The sequence below is a fragment of the Electrona antarctica genome (genome assembly GCF_951216825.1).
Source record: "Electrona antarctica genome assembly, chromosome: 19".
In the NCBI taxonomy this organism is placed as follows: Eukaryota; Metazoa; Chordata; class Actinopteri; order Myctophiformes; family Myctophidae; genus Electrona; species Electrona antarctica.
The window spans coordinates 37248256-37265683 of NC_136800.1; the positions used below are offsets into that span (position 1 = coordinate 37248256).

The following is a 17428-nucleotide window of genomic DNA, read 5'->3' on the forward strand; positions in this document are numbered from 1 at the left end:
CTGAGTACAAACTTAGAGGAAAGGTAATACTGTAGGGGTCAAAGGTCATACTGTAGGGGTCACTCCTTGTGGCTTGATTTCTTGCTCTAAGGATCATGAATGCCTTCAACAAGTTTCATAGCAATCTGGACAATTGATAGCCTAGGGGTGTTGCTAGACGACCAGCACCAACCTTATGAACCATGGGTGACCCCGTGGCCTTTTCCTCTGGCAGGAGGAAAAGGCCGTCGGGTCAGCTGTGGTTAATAACGGTGTTGCTAGAGGCCATATGGGTATGATGGGTTCGACCGTGGTTCATCCTCTGGGGAGCATAAGGGCACGACAAATTCCAAGGCAATACAGCCAGTAGATTCTTTTAGATGTTACGTTTCCACTTCCAACTTTCCTCCTCTGCTTTCTTGGCTCAAAATACAGTCCGTCTCCAAACCACCAATGGATACGTAATAGCAGCTCAGCCGTGCAAACAGGCACATTGTGTCTGCCGTGATTAATGGAAGGTCATAGTGGACATGCCCACAGCAGCTGAGGCCAGCTGTTGCCCCTTAACCACTTATACTTTTGCATACAAAGTGGTTCAATTTTTAGTGCACTTCTTTGCAGATATTCCCCTACTGTAGACTCTTGTGGTCAAGAGACTGGGATGCGCCACTGTGTGTAGTGTAGATCTATGAGCACAGATACCACACAGAATCACAAAAAACATAAAAGCCAGGTTCCGGGTAAATAGAAAATGCAGCTTTAGGATTATGGGAAGAAAATGGAAAAGACGAGGCCTTTTATTTTACAATGTAAGTATTGTGTCCACTACTGGCACTACATGTGTACTAAATGTGTCACTATGAATCAAGTGCAGCATGTGAGACGATTGAGTGGATGAGTGCTCTAATGGTTTGAGGATCCTGTCCTGATCACAGATAATAGACTCTCATGCTGAAAAAAGATTGCACCTCATCCAGCCGACACTATAAATTAGAGACACATTAGGGCTGAAGCCCCTAGGAAGGTGCATTGGTATTTCTGGGTTTTGGCTGCCTCCACAACACAAACAAAAGACGACAAAAAAACACACACACACACACACACACACACACACACACACACACACACACACACACACACACACACACACACACACACACACACACACACACACACACACACACACACACACACACACACACACACACACACACACACACACACACACACACACACACACACACACACACAGACAGACAGACAGACAGAATAGATAAGCGCCTAAATTACGAGCCACGGGGTCAAACGAGATATATTGTACAAGGAACAGAGAGGTGGTCCACTGTGTGTGTGTGTGTGTGTGTGTGTGTGTGTGTGTGTGTGTGTGTGTGTGTGTGTGTGTGTGTGTGTGTGTGTGTGTGTGTGTGTGTGTGTGTGTGTGTGTGTGTGTGTGCCTCAAGCCAAATTGAGGCTGGCCGCGGTGCATCTCAGGAGGTCATCAGGACCTGATGAAGATGTATTGACATCAACACAGACTTTCAAGGGGACCACACGGTTGGTTAACGAACGGAAATCACAACAGAAACGTTGTCACGTTGCTCCAGTGCCTTCCTTCTTCATAAATATTGTACAACCAGTGTTGATGTACAAAACGGTTCATCCATTTATTACCCTGAGAATGTACAAAACTAGAGGTTCACGTGCCTTCGCCGTGCGCACATCTAGCTTAAACAAAAAGGAAAAAAAGGCAATAAATAAGTCTCGCCTGAAGCTGATTGTTGCTATAGTATAGAGGGTATGCATAAAATGAGTGGCAAAGTGACTTTAACGCTGTTTAACGTTGTTTAATGCAATCAGATAGGACTTTCTGTTTGGATGTATGGGCTGTCAAGGCCAGAAAGTCGTTTTTTGCCACTCAGTATAGTGTACAGTATGCTGATGAAGTCACGTGCATACCCTCTATTGGTGACATAAGGTTCTTACCCAGCCAGAATTCATCCTCTAGGTTTCCAAAGCCCACGCGATAGTCGCTCCACTTCCTGGAGAAGTCTGTGAGGCCGTTCTGTCGTCGCTGGAACACCTGCAAAAACACCAGAATGTGACGCTGACATTTGAGACAAATAAATCATCAGTAGTGTTAAGTGTCTGTCACACACGATAAGGCACGCGCACGCAAGCGATGACGCACACACAGACACGAGAGGTGACTTGCGGAACAACCAGTCGTGTAAATTAAGTACATTTACTCAAGTACTGTACAATGTTGAGGTATTTTTTATTTACTTCAGAATTTCCAATTTTTTTTAACTTTTACTTCTACTCCACTACCTGTACATCTCAAAGGCAAATATTGTACTTTTTACTCCACTATCCCACATACTGTAACAAAATTGGTCCGGCCTAGTTACATACATAATACATAATCCACTTACATTTGAGCAATGCAGTGATGCAATGCACAATAATGCAATTCATGGATCAATGAATTACGGCCCTTTTATGGCACAGATCTGGTTTGCCATTTAATTACTAGTTACTTTTCAGATTTAGATTATTATCACAAAAGATACATCTATTCAGCCTCCTATATATATTTCGGCCGTTTGAAAATAGCCGATCTACAACCTCCAATGTGAGTTTGTAGATCTGCTATTTGCAAAGGATTTTGAAGTTGTGAAATGGGACATTCTGCACAGTAAGTACTGCTCCTTACTTTTGGTACGCTAAGTATATTTTGATGCCAATACTTCTGTACTTTTACTCAACCTACATTGTAGTATTGCTACTTTTACACAAGTAAAAAACGTGTGATTACTTCTTCCATCTGAGAACATTAAAGACAAGACACAATAAAAAGTATACATCTTACAATCCAGCCTCCCTCGTCGGTGGTCATGTCGCAGTAGACCTGCACACCCTGGCTGGGGTCCCTGTTGATGTAGATGGTATAGACGCCACTCAGCGTCTCTCCATTCAGGAGGTGCTGGGCACAGTTCTGAGGCGTGCTGAACAGACGGCTCCCTGCGGGAGGAAGAGAACAAGTGAAGCCAGGTGTTCTACAGTATCACGGCAGTGTTTTAACAACAATGGGCTGTGGGTGACCCATATAATGGCTCATGGAACCATTTTCCATGGGTCACGGGTCGCGACTATATAAACCCATATACAAGCTCACAACATGCCCCATTGCGCGACATTGCCAAGATGTGATCTTGTATTATTAAATCCCATCAGATATAGAATCCGTCTCAGATTGGAAATATCACTTAGCAGATATAATATTGTGGTCCCAACTCCTTGGGCGGATTTTGTTGTCACACGTATGTCAAATGTGTCCTCTGCATTTACCCGTCATAACCATTAGGAGCAGTGGGTGCCATTAATACAGCGCCCTGCAGGGAACAGTTAGGGGTTAAGGGTCTTGTTCAGGGACGCTGGGGTGTGAATCGTGGACCTTCTGTCCACTGACAGCCTCTGCCAACCTCACTAACCATTCAGCTATGGCTGCCCAGATATTAAACATGAAGACTATACATACTGTAAATGATAGTGCCAGTGCAGCAGAGAGTGGAGTATAATCATAGTCATATATGCATAACGTGATAATGCCTGTGTGATGGCCTGTGTCGAAGACTGGCATTGGGATAGGGCTCAGTGCTTGTTCAACAGCCTGGAAGGTGACAGGTGGAAACTGCTCCATACTCCGGTCGAATGGCTATGGAATGATACATTCAGTAGAATAGATTGTGGTTGGGGTAGTGAGTGTCCTTGATAATCCACTCAGCCTTGGCTACGCACTGCTTCCCTGAGGGAAGGCATCTCACTAATGCTTAGTGGTCGGGAGTGGCTCAGCTCCCATACCAGGCAGAGAAGCAGCACGTCAGGATGCTGTCATTGGTATACAGTAGTTATCAGATTCAGCCCGAAAGTTTTGATCATAATCAAAAAAGAGTTTAATTGAAAGAATAAGACTTAAACTGAAAGTTTCACATTTTCATTGTAACTTTGAGTTACAAGGAAGTTAGTTTAAAGGAGCATTCAGTGATTTGGAAAACCACCCAGTCCGCCCCGGTAACAAAATGTGCACATGCACACACTACAGTGGGGGAAGTGCAATAGGCCAACAGCATGTGCACCAAGACCCGCCCCCACTCGATCATGATTGGAGGAAGGCCCCTCTCATCCTGATTGGATGAAGGCTTTGCCACCCGCCACCAAAACTGAAACTAGGGTTTTTTGACCCCAGGGGCTCACTGGGGACAGGGAGGAACTCCTTATATGGTCAGCACACTCTATAGTAGGGAGGATTATCAAAAGAAAAAAAGAAAAAATAAGTGATATTTGAATGAAGTGAAATCACTGAATATACCTTTAAATTTAACTTTGATTCATGTCTTCTGAATACATTCTTTATTTTCATTTTTCACTTTCATTACAGTTTCTTTACTGGACATTGGTTTGTGGGCAGAGCATGCGTCTACTGTAACTGAGAGGGTTGTGGGCAGAGCATCTACTGTAACTGAGAGGGTTGTGGGCAGAGCATCTACTGTAACTGAGAGGGTTGTGGGCAGAGCATCTACTGTAACTGAGAGGGTTGTGGGCAGAGCATCTACTGTAACTGAGAGGCTTGTGGGCAGAGCGTCTACTGTAACTGAGAGGATTGTGGGCAGAGCGTCTACTGTAACTGAGAGGGTTGTGGGCAGAGCGTCTACTGTAACTGAGAGGGTTGTGGGCAGAGCATCTACTGTAACTGAGAGGGTTGTGGGCAGAGCGTCTACTGTAACTGAGAGGCTTGTGGGCAGAGCGTCTACTGTAACTGAGAGGGTTGTGGGCAGAGCGTCTACTGTAACTGAGAGGGTTGTGGGCAGAGCGTCTACTGTAACTGAGAGGCTTGTGGGCAGAGCGTCTACTGTAACTGAGAGGGTTGTGGGCAGAGCGTCTACTGTAACTGAGAGGGTTGTGGGCAGAGCGTCTACTGTAACTGAGAGGGTTGTGGGCAGAGCGTCTACTGTAACTGAGAGGGTTGTGGGCAGAGCGTCTACTGTAACTGAGAGGGTTGTGGGCAGAGCGTCTACTGTAACTGAGAGGGTTGTGGGCAGAGCGTCTACTGTAACTGAGAGGGTTGTCTTGTGGGCAGAGCGTCTACTGTAACTGAGAGGGTTGTGGGCAGAGCGTCTACTGTAACTGAGAGGGTTGTGGGCAGAGCCTCTACTGTAACTGAGAGGGTTGTGGGCAGAGCGTCTACTGTAACTGAGAGGGTTGTGGGCAGAGCGTCTACTGTAACTGAGAGGGTTGTGGGCAGAGCATCTACTGTAACTGAGAGGGTTGTGGGCAGAGCATCTACTGTAACTGAGAGGGTTGTGGGCAGAGCGTCTACTGTAACTGAGAGGGTTGTGGGCAGAGCGTCTACTGTAACTGAGAGGGTTGTGGGCAGAGCGTCTACTGTAACTGAGAGGGTTGTGGGCAGAGCGTCTACTGTAACTGAGAGGCTTGTGGGCAGAGCGTCTACTGTAACTGAGAGGGTTGTGGGCAGAGCGTCTACTGTAACTGAGAGGGTTGTGGGCAGAGCGTCTACTGTAACTGAGAGGGTTGTGGGCAGAGCGTCTACTGTAACTGAGAGGGTTGTGGGCAGAGCGTCTACTGTAACTGAGAGGGTTGTGGGCAGAGCATCTACTGTAACTGAGAGGGTTGTGGGCAGAGCGTCTACTGTAACTGAGAGGGTTGTGGGCAGAGCGTCTACTGTAACTGAGAGGGTTGTGGGCAGAGCCTCTACTGTAACTGAGAGGGTTGTGGGCAGAGCGTCTACTGTAACTGAGAGGGTTGTGGGCAGAGCGTCTACTGTAACTGAGAGGGTTGTGGGCAGAGCGTCTACTGTAACTGAGAGGGTTGTGGAAACAGTGTTTTGTTTTTGTTTTGGTGACATTACGTAACATTGCCTACAGGAAACAGGGGGCGACTGTGGCTCAGGAGGTAGAGCAGGTCGTCCAATGATCCATGGGTCGGCGGTTCGAATCCCGGCTCCTCCTGTCTACATGTCGAAGTGTCCTTGGGCAAGACACTGAACCCCAAATTGCTCCCGATGTGCTGGTGGGTACCTTGCATGGCTTCTGCCGCCATCGGTGTATGAATGTGTGTGTGAATGGGTGAATGTAATGCACTGTAAAGCGCCTTGGATAAAGGCGCTATATAAATGCACCATTTACCATTTACCATTTAGGAAACCTGCTGCCAAAGTACAATATTTTTTTGTTTTTGAAGAACTATCCTAAATACAATAATGCGTAGTTTTTGTAAAATAGGAACATATAGCCTATGCCTACAATGGACAGCTTTACATACATTATATTTAGTGGCTGCAACTTTAACAGGAACTTCTACGATCTGTGAACATTTTATTCAGATTAAATTCAATTATACACTTAAACCGATCTAGAAGCAAATACAAGCTCACACTGAGCTTACATCAATTTTAATGATACACTGTAAATGTGGTGATGTACATTAACAGCGGGGAGCCCAGCTAACAGGCCGGGCCGCTCCGTCGCTATAAAGTTCAAGTGCTGTTTTCTCATATGAATAAATACAGTCAACTGTGTATAGAGCAGACTATATGCCACCTTTTTGTGCACGTAAGGATCTTACTCCTCAGCTATGCCACATGTTCATTGAATAGGGAAAGACCAGTTTAGAATGCAATGACACGTTTAATAAATTAACACCCAAACGCACCAATAAAACACCCACAAACAAACAAAAAAGAATACCCTTCAGAAGTGAAAGAAAGCAAAGCACAGGGATGTGCTCAGTGATACGAGTAACTAAAATCTTTATATGTATACTACCTATACATTTTAAATAGGGGGGCTGAAGGTGTTGCCCCATTTCTAGCTCCTGGAATCTAAAATATATATATTTTTTCCAATAATTGTTCACATACTCAAATGTTGTGATGTTTCCCCCCCTCTGGAAAATACAGCGACTGTCAGTCTGTATAATTATGTAGGTTCAAGGAGATTTTGTCAACAGCATGGAACCGCATCCTTCACTAGTCTCATTTATATGCTACGCTGAGTCCAAGCTAACTGCTGAGACTGTGGAGAACATCTTTCATGTGCAGTTCAGTCCGTCTGGTAGCATCAAGGATCAGGAAGAGAGGAGGAGGAAGAAGAAGAAGAAGAAGAAGAAGAAGAAGAAGAAGAAGAAGAAGAAGAAGAAGAAGAAGAAGAAGCAGCAGCAATAACTTTATGCCACAGAGCCCTCGAGTCTCTATTCTGGCTATAACATACTAGGCGAACATTCGGCAAAAAGAGGCAAACATTCGCTGAAAATAGCCGATGTACAACCACAAAATGTACATATTTTTCTTCTTCGCCCCACCCCAGAAAGAGTGGCAAGCCTGTCTCTGGAGGATGTCCTTGTGTTTGTAGCTGGGCTGAAGGACATACAATACATCGTACAACAATACAGACATTAGCCACAGCAAGTATAAAGCGTATTTCCTTGGCCAAATGTATGTGCAAATACAATCGAGATTCAAATCGTACACAGTCACAGAGGAGGGTCAAGAAGCCAAAATCCCACCTGGGTTTGGTCTTCCTTATCTTTAGGTGATAAACAAAAGGTTGAGGACAGAGTTAACTATTATTCAAATACTGCAAATGTGTACATTTGCATATATTTGAAGTGAATTTGGTAATTGAGGTCCTTGGTCTGTTGGCACTTGGCAGCGTACACAATGTGAATAATATATCCCATAGCCTGGAGCGCAATGGTGGGTCTGAGTTTACAAATTAAAATAATATTACTTTTTTCTTTAAAGTTGTCGTTTGACTCATTTGAAAAGTATTCTGGAGTTGAGGTCCTTGGCCTGCTGACAGCGTGCACAACAACTATGATGCCGTTGGGTCTGCTGGAGACAGACACACATACAATGCATTATCCCCTGGGGGAGATGAAGATCACTGGAGGACCGTTGGGTCTGCTGCAGACAGACACACACACACAGGGGGGAATGCATTATCCCCTGGGGGAGATAAAGACCACTGGAGGACCGTTGGGTCTGCTGCAGACAGACACACACACACAGGGGGGAATGCATTATCCCCTGGGGAGATAAAGATCACTGGAGGACCTGGGTGGGTTCTGCCAGCCACTATGATGCCAGCCACTATGATGCCGTTGGGTCTGCTGCAGACAGACACACACACACACAGGGGGGAATGCATTATCCCCTGGGGGAGATAAAGACCACTGGAGGACCTCATGGGTTCTGGAGGACCTGGGTTCTGGAGGACCTGGGTTCTGGAGGACCTGGGTTCTGCCTGACTGGAGGACCTGGGTTCTGGAGGACCTGGGTTCTGCCCTGGGGACCTGGGTTCTGCGGACCCGGGTTCTGCCAGCCACTATGCAAGGAGACTCTCATGCATGAACCTCCTTGTCAGGCCAGTGTTTGATTGACACTGGCACCCCATTAGATTATTTATACATTTAAAAAAAAGAAAAGAAAGAAAGATCGACAAGCGTTATTTCGTCAAGATTTGAGCTTGCATATCTGCTACTTTTGTTTTGTGTGACGCTGCACACTATGAAATAGGGCATTCATTACAATGATTTATCGAAAAACAAAACAAAAGTTAAATTATGGAGATAAAGACATTTCTGCCAAGGCTGTGTGTGTGTGTGTGTGTGTGTGTGTGTGTGTGTGTGTGTGTGTGTGTGTGTGTGCGCGTGTGTGTGTGTGTGTGTGTGTACCTGTGGTGAATGTGGTGGAGACTATAGTGCTGGTGTCCAGCCCTCTGGCTGCCTGCAGTCTGACGGTGAACTCTGTGGTCTCAGCCAACCCCTCCAGACGAATCCACGTGTCCTCCGCATCCAGAATGAGCTCCTATGGTGTACACACACACACACACGCACGCACACACGCGCACGCACACACGCGCACACGCGCGCACACACACACACACACACACACACACACACACACACACACATTGTTGGTGTCGGGTAGAAACCTCTTATCTCAATATTTTATACTACAGTGTCACACAAAAGTCTTAAAAGCATTGTCGCTTTGCGCTGCGTTTCCAGTTTCGTACATATGAGGTTTCCACCCGTCAGAGACTACAGGTATATTCACCCATAGTATACGCACGCACGCGCGCACACACACACACACACACACACACACACACACACACACACACACACACACACACACACACACACACACACACACACACACACACACACACACACACACACACACACACACACACACACACACAGAGACTATAAGGTATATGCACCCATAGTATACGCACACACACAGATACACACACACACAGAGACTACAGGTATATGCACCCATAGTATACTCACACACACAGATACAGTATACAGTATATGGTCATTGTCAGGCGGAGACTTTGTATGTCCTAAACCTATTTTAAAAACCATTGAAAATTGTGAAAATAGCAGAAGCTCAGTGTATCATGAAGTAGGGCATTCATTTATGAAGAAACATAATAAGTTGAAATATGGAGATATGAGGTTTCTAGCTGACGGCAACGGTTAAGGAACTCATATGCACACACAGATCAGCATGCACACACACACACACACACACACACACACACACACACACACACACACACACACACACACACACACACAGATCAGCACGCACACACGTAGCAGTACACTGATTTAATCCCTGTATCCAGATCAGCATGCACACACGTAGCAGTACACTGATTTAATCCCTGTATCCAGATCAGCATGCACACACGTAGCAGTACACTGATTTAATCCCTGTATCCAGATCAGCATGCACACACGTAGCAGTACACTGATTTAATCCCTGTATCCAGATCAGCATGCACACACGTAGCAGTACACTGATTTAATCCCTGTATCCAGATCAGCACGCACACGTAGCAGTACACTGATTTAATCACAGATCAGCATCACACACGTAGCAGTACACTGATTTAATCACAGATCAGCATCACACACGTAGCAGTACACTGATTTAATCACAGATCAGCATGCACACACGTAGCAGTACACTGATTTAATCACAGATCAGCATGCACACACGTAGCAGTACACTGATTTAATCACACACAGATCAGCATGCACACACGTAGCAGTACACTGATTTAATCCCTGTATCCAGTGTAAATGCACACACGTAGCAGTACACTGATTTAATCCCTGTATCCAGTGTAAATGCACACACGTAGCAGTACACTGATTTAATCCCTGTATCCAGTGTAAATGCACACACGTAGCAGTACACTGATTTAATCCCTGTATCCAGTGTAAATGCACACACGTAGCAGTACACTGATTTAATCCCTGTATCCAGTGTAAATGCACACACGTAGCAGTACACTGATTTAATCCCTGTATCCAGTGTAAATGCACACACGTAGCAGTACACTGATTTAATCCCTGTATCCAGTGTAAATGCACACACGTAGCAGTACACTGATTTAATCCCTGTATCCAGTGTAAATGCACACACGTAGCAGTACACTGATTTAATCCCTGTATCCAGTGTAAATGTCAGGGATAAAGCTCCCCTAACAACATTCCCTTGTTATGCTCAATAATCATAATACCAGGATAGATAGAGCTCTGTTTAAAGGTTGGTCATCATCATCATTTTTCGACCGCGGTCGAGATCATGGATTTCACAATGCCACGCCAGACTGTCCGGTCCTTCATTGCCATCCCCTGCAGTTCCTGCCTACTGATGCATGTGTCCCTAGCGATGACATCAGGGAATGACAGTTTTCTACCTCTGGTCTGCTTTGAGTCAGGATTCCAGAGAAGAAGGGAAGATATAACCTCATTTTCAGCTCTGTAGCAGTGGCCGGCAAACTGTGTTCTTCTGGATCGGACTAGTGAAGAAACACGGGGAAGGTTGCCATATAATAGATTAGTCGATGGGTGGCTCTTCCAAGACAGATTTTGCGCTCTCATTAGAAGGCGGGTGTAAGTGCCATCCAACCAATTTCTTTGAAAGTGTCCATGTCTCAGAGCCATATGGGCAGTATTATGCGTGTCTTAAGTACCAGGTCTTATTACTTAACTTAAGACCTGGAGGCGTGGTCAATGCTATTTGGCCAGGTCTTAAGTTAAGTAATAAGACCTGGTACTTAACACATTTTGTGCCCAAAACGTCTGTGGACGTCCTGGGTATTACCGCACGTGCATAGCCCAAGACGTCTGCGGACTATTAAAAAAAATCAGAAAAATCAAAACACTTTTTTTTTTTTTTTTTTAAACACGTGGTGCCAAAGTTTGTGTTTTCGCCATTGAGAATGCATTTGGCGTTTAAATTAAATAACTCAGAAACTATAAAACATTTCAAAGTAAAAAGTTCCAGCATGTGTCTCCACAGTCAGCTGAATTATAAAAAATGTGAATGGATTTTCTAGGTGAAAGTGATTTTGGGCAGTTTTGCGTGGGCTCTCAATGTGTTAAGACACGCATAATAGAGTCCATAGAGTAGAATCGGCTCAACAGTCGTCCTAAATATATTTACTTACTAAGCTTGGATGACCAGATCTTATGCATGTCATTGCAGGCTGACCAGGCCATACCCTTCCTAGTTTGAAAGTCCTTTTGGGAAGAAGATATATATGAACCCTTGTAGTTATCAACCTGTTTCAGAGGAGTGTTGTTAAGTGTTTTTATAATGTGGTTATTGTTGGATTTGCATATATTTACGTATTCAGTTTTCGTCTCGTTGTGATAGTTGGAGTGCTGATTTCCTACATATTCAACATTTATAAGGGAGATACATGGGGGAGGGGGGGGGGGGGGGCTGTCATAACAGAACACATAACTTGACATAACTCAATTTTCTTTTTTTAAATAAATTTTTATCCCATGATTTTGCAACCCATTTTTTCACCCAGTGTCAATTATCTAATGTAATCCTGGTCGCTACACTTCCTCTGCCAACCTGGGGAGGGCAGCGGACTGACCTCATGCTTACTTCTATGCATGAGGAGTGAGTCCAAGCTGCTTCTTTTCACCTGACAGGGGGGAGTTTCCCCGGTTGGACGTAACGCGTGGAAGGAACACATCATTCCAACTATTTTCTTTTTGTGGAAATGTCATGAATGATGTCTCAATTGGCCACCATATTTTTTTGTACAAATCTCAAGCAGCATGCAGCTAGTGTAGGGAGATTTAGTGTTCTCTCCGTGCATCTGTGTGCGTGTGTGCGTGCGTGCATGCATGCATGCGTGCGCACGTGTGTGTGTGTGTTCTGCGTTATGTCTTTATCGGGTAAGACTTGAAGTGTCAGTTCAGGCGCCTAACTAGCCCTAGGGGTGGCAGCAATAAGCACTAAGTAGTAGTAGTGTGTGTGTGTGTGTGTGTGTGTGTGTGCGTGTGTGCGTGCGTGCGTGCGTGCGTGCGTGCGTGCGTGCGTGCGTGCGTGAACTCGGTTGAACTGAAATGCATGTGCGTTCTCTTCACCAGGGGCTATATTGACTTGGCAACACAAAATAAATAATTTAAATGAAATATTGAACCAGGAAAAAGTCGCACATTTCCAGGCAATATGTCACTGTGAATTATGCAGCAGAGCAGGTGGTAAATGGTGTCTCTCTGTCTCAATGGATCTGACACTCTCTCTCTGCTTTCAGGGTCACGATAAGAATTTCATTGCAACCTTTACTGCAGATCAGTCTTAATAATGCTACATTTCTGCTCCGTCGTACATCAGTGTCACGTGCCAAAAATAAAATAAAAACCCTAGCTCGGTAAAGCTTAAGCTGAGGTTGTAAATCTTCACATTTTTGGCACGACGTCGCCATTAGGATGATATGCATTTACGCACTCGGTATTAACCCATTCAGGCCTGACGTCGAAATTAAAAAAAAAAAAGTTTTCTAAATCATGACAATTTTCGGAAAGATTTGAGGCACATTTTAACGATTTTTCAAAAATAGCAGACCTACAAGTTCATAGCGCGCCACTCGGTGGCGCGCTATGAGCTTGTAGATCTGCTATTTTTCAATAGCTAAATTATAACAATGTTTAAAACACCAAAACGGGTTCCCGCCCCAAAATGGGTTAATGGTTAATGTGGTTAAACGCTAACGTGACATGGATGCGTTCCAGGTCTCAATGGATTAAGGATGATATGCATTTACGCACTCGGTATTAATTGCATATTGTTGCCGTCGGTGGAAACCTCATTATGTCCAAAACCGTTACTTTTCACGTCACGATGCGACACGTTGTGAGCTTGTAGACGGGGTATTCTCGCTACTTTTGTAGCAAACTGTAGTATGATGAAGTAGGGCATTAATTTACAGGGGAACACAATTACGGAAATACGGAGACGCAAGGTTTCTGATTAAAACAATACATGAGTGTGTGTAGTACAGGGGTTCTCAACCCGTGGGTCGCGACCCCTCGGGGGGTCGCCAAATTATTTTAGAGGGTCCCCAAATTATTTTCCAAAAAAAAAAAAGAAAAAAAGATTTTTTTTTTTTTTTTTTTTTTCACGATTTTTCAAAAATAGCAGACCTACAAGCTCGGTGGCGCGCTATGAGCTTGTAGATCTGCTATTTTTAAATAGCTACATTATAACAATGCTTAAAACACCAAAAGGGGTTCCCGCCCAAAATGGTTTAAGGTTATTGTAGCAGTCAATTTATATTGGGGGTCGGGAGGGGGCGGGGCGAGGGTCCCGAGACGTTGCCAAAGCATTTTCGGGGGTCCCCGGCCAAAAGCGTTGAGAACCCCTGGTGTAGTATAGGTGCTGTGTATGCATGCATGTGGCACGCGCATGTGTTTGAAAACACTTACTAATGGTGATACACGTCCTCTACGTATGCGTAAATGCTAATGGCGTACCAAATAGGTCACTGCTTGATAAGAGATTGCCCTGGCAGATACTGGTCATAAATTGCTGAAGTCCATTATGTGGGCTGTGCAGAGGGAGGTGAGCTGAATGGCTGCTAAAGCTGGCTGCTATATGGTCAGGTTACAGCGGAGGTAATTGCGCTGCAATGTTTTCTGCCTTAGCAAGCAGGACCTCATTTATGACCCATTGTGAAAACGGCGGTATGGACAGCAGAATGTGAAGCCCGAGTTACACTTAGTTGGGTATGGGATGCATGCCAATTGACTATGCAGACCGCGACCATGTTGCCATTGGAGTTTGGAAGCGTCGTTTAACCCATTTTGACCTGAGATCAGATTCTAAAAATGTCTTCTACATCCTGACAGAAAAAGCTAGGTATGTTTCTATGTCAGTAGTTCTAGCTAAAGCATAACATAATGCTAACACCAAAATGGGTTCCCGCCCAAAATGGTACAAACAGAGGGCTTTTCTGTTTGGATGTATGGGCTGTCAATGGCAAATTGCACCTAGTTAGTTACCACCCTGCCATTAAGTTAATGACAAGGTGGCCGTGGTCTGCATATGGTCAATAAGTGTATGCTATTGTTCTAAGAACCAATTTGAAAACATTGGTTATGGTATGCAACTACTTTTTGTTTGTGTTGTTTTCGAACATAATGTAAAATGTTGGCGATTAGAGGAGATGAGAACAAACGACCAACGTATATCACTGCTGCCAGTCAGAAATCTCATATCTCCATATTTCCTTTCATTATCTATTTTTTTGTGTGAAAGTAAGTCTATCTGTGGGCTTTATAAATATGAAACCAATGAAAAGCATTATTAAGAGTTTCTCTGGATCCATTGAAACATAAGCAAACGTTCTGGACATAAGCTTTCCACCCGACGGCAACTAAGTACAGTACAGTACAGTACAGTACAGTACAGTACAGTACAGTACAGTACAGTACAGTACAGTACAGTACAGTACAGTACAGTACATTAGACACAGAGGATGCAACACAGACCCCCAGCCGGAACCGACCCACCACAGCATTGGCACATGAGTCACTGACTTAATTAAAGTATTCTTGGTGCATGACTGACACCAGAGCCATAGAGTAAGACAGAGTTACGCAAACTCCGTTCACTTCATGGGGCCAGTCCAATGGCGACCCTTCTACATTGAATGGGGACAACGAATGGGGACAACCGGAAGTTCACGGAATGCATTGCGGTCTATGGGCTCGCGCGCTTTCTGCCCCCTCAATATCGCAACTCTTCTATTAGATGGCTCTGGCTGACACCAGTACAAATCACTCAACACAGACATGATGTGTGAGACATACGTAGGGTTCCCAACCATCCCTTGAAATTATAGTGTCCTTATTTGAAAAGAATAAATACAAATACAATAAATTAAAAAGTGTCCCTTATTGTACTTATAATTAACTGACAAACTGTTCCTTGTGTTTTGGGAATCAATCAATGAGACACATCTTACAAGTTCAAACAGCTCATATACTGTACAATACATAATATAATACCTACAGGTTCTTCAGACCTGTAAGGGTCCACATTCTTCTACGGATTACTGGGGATTATGTAGGAAGACAACCCATGTGTCTGAAATGTATAAATACATAGTGGCGCCTTTGAGTATACACCGCTGTGTGTGCGCATGCGTGCGTGCGTGTCCTGTATCTCTACGAACCTTGCGGCTGCCATCGGCTGACTTGTAGGTGAGCATGTAATTGTCGATATCTGCCATTGGCGGCTGCCAGGAGATAAGCGCACTGCGGTGGTTCACCTCGCTGGCTGTCAGGTTCAGGGGTGCGTCCATGGCTATCAGACACACAACAACAACATCCATCACTTAGACTGTAAGTCATCAGAGTTTCATGGCCAATTCTTGCCACACGAGGACTCACACAGGGGAGAGCCCTGCAAGTGTGAATTAAGTCTGTGGCAGAGATTGTATTCAAAGTGTACACCTTAAGTAGCATTTCATGACTCAGTCAAACAAGATTAGCATCGGTGGTGGAAAAAGTACTCAATTGTAGTAAAAGTATCAATACGGCAATGTACAGTAGAACTACTGTAAAAGTACAATAGTATTGGGCTATTGTTTTTACTATCAAAACTAATTTTCATAATGATTTTTGTTGGACACCAGGGTTATTGTGGTTGAAATACCTTCTAATATTGAATCAATTAAAATGTTTAAAATGTAAATCACAATCAATTGCTTCCACAGTTAAACCAGTTATGTCCAGAGACATCACATTTCACGAACACATACACAAGTCACATATTATTCAACCAATTATGCACATTATATAAACAATGATAAATCAGAATACTTTAAACAAACCCTCACACTGTTGGCATGTTCCCCACACCCCACAGCTCCCTTCAATGGAGGCAACAATCAATTATCAATCAACTTGAATCAAGCATCAAACAATATATATATATAAAGTCAAAATAATATAACTCTCTGCAACATACACAATAAAGAATTCAAACTTTAACCCATTTGTGTCACCTTCCTGTTATAGGTTATGGGGAAAAAAATAACACAGGAACTTAATACAGGTCGTTAAATGTATCATCAGTGGCAGGGTGAACTGACACATATACCTACCTGTATAATTCCCAGAATAGATATTGTAGTTATGAAGTGGAATAAAGTCTTGTTTGACATACATTAAGGTAAGAAAGTCAAAGCCAAAATAAGAGTACCAAAAACTGAAAAATGCAATGTTCTTATCAAAGAGGGGAATACTGGAGTACACTCTTCCTATCAAAATATTGTATTAGGTGCAAAGAAGCATTTCAAATCTCTCTCTTGTTGTTCAGAGGGAATATTGTAGTAGCGTAAAGAGCTAAAGTAAATTTGACAACTTGACGGGTTTGACAATGGAACGGGTTTGACAATTTACCATGGAATATCTCTAATTGTGCAGCAGCGTCAGTGTCAATGGGAGATCTCTGAGTTCTGTCAGCCTGACTGGAGGAGCAACATGTATTGCAGACCTCAGTAAGAACCTCAGTGTACATTTATTTATCCATTTGTGTCTGCCTTGCTAGCCCTGCTGGACACGGGTTGCTTGAAATTGTTTCCATTTACATGATTTACAAATCAGTTAGTCACGCTACTTCCACTGAGAACAAGACAAGCCTGGCAAGATGACAGACTGTCTGTTACATTTAGCCGTGTGAAATGTTGGCAACAGCCGAGGTGATTGAGCTGTAAATGTGTCTTAATTGTCTTATAATTGTGCATGACGTTTGCTGTAATCCCCAGGTCCCAACAGTACGCAAGCAAACGCTTACTTGGTTCAAGGCTTAAGGCGGCATACAAGTATGTTGTTCTCTTCATATTGCGAGTGTGTTTACACACGTATACAGTAGTATCAAGATGAGCTTACAGTATATGGCGCATCCTGCCGCAGGTCTTATTAGGACATGCTGTCTCACGTACTCTTTTAATATCCCTGCGTTCGTGACAGTGAACAACAAGGCGCCTAGAAGCAAATATTGAATATTGAAAGGCTAAATAGGATTATG

At 44.0% G+C, this 17428-nt stretch overlaps 1 protein-coding gene across 1 annotated transcript in view; it reads right to left on the reverse strand.

Annotated features, from left to right (window-relative positions):
- The window catches only part of tnr (tenascin R (restrictin, janusin)), a 325579-nt gene that overhangs the window by 19803 nt on the left and 288348 nt on the right, over nucleotides 1–17428 (reverse strand). Inside the window, exons 25-28 of the mRNA XM_079529713.1 lie at nucleotides 15570–15700; nucleotides 8731–8863; nucleotides 2849–3000; nucleotides 1963–2059 (exon numbers count right to left, since the gene is read on the reverse strand). Coding sequence (XP_079385839.1) covers nucleotides 1963–2059; nucleotides 2849–3000; nucleotides 8731–8863; nucleotides 15570–15700 — 513 coding nt within the window. The remainder of the gene's footprint in view (nucleotides 1–1962; nucleotides 2060–2848; nucleotides 3001–8730; nucleotides 8864–15569; nucleotides 15701–17428) is intronic.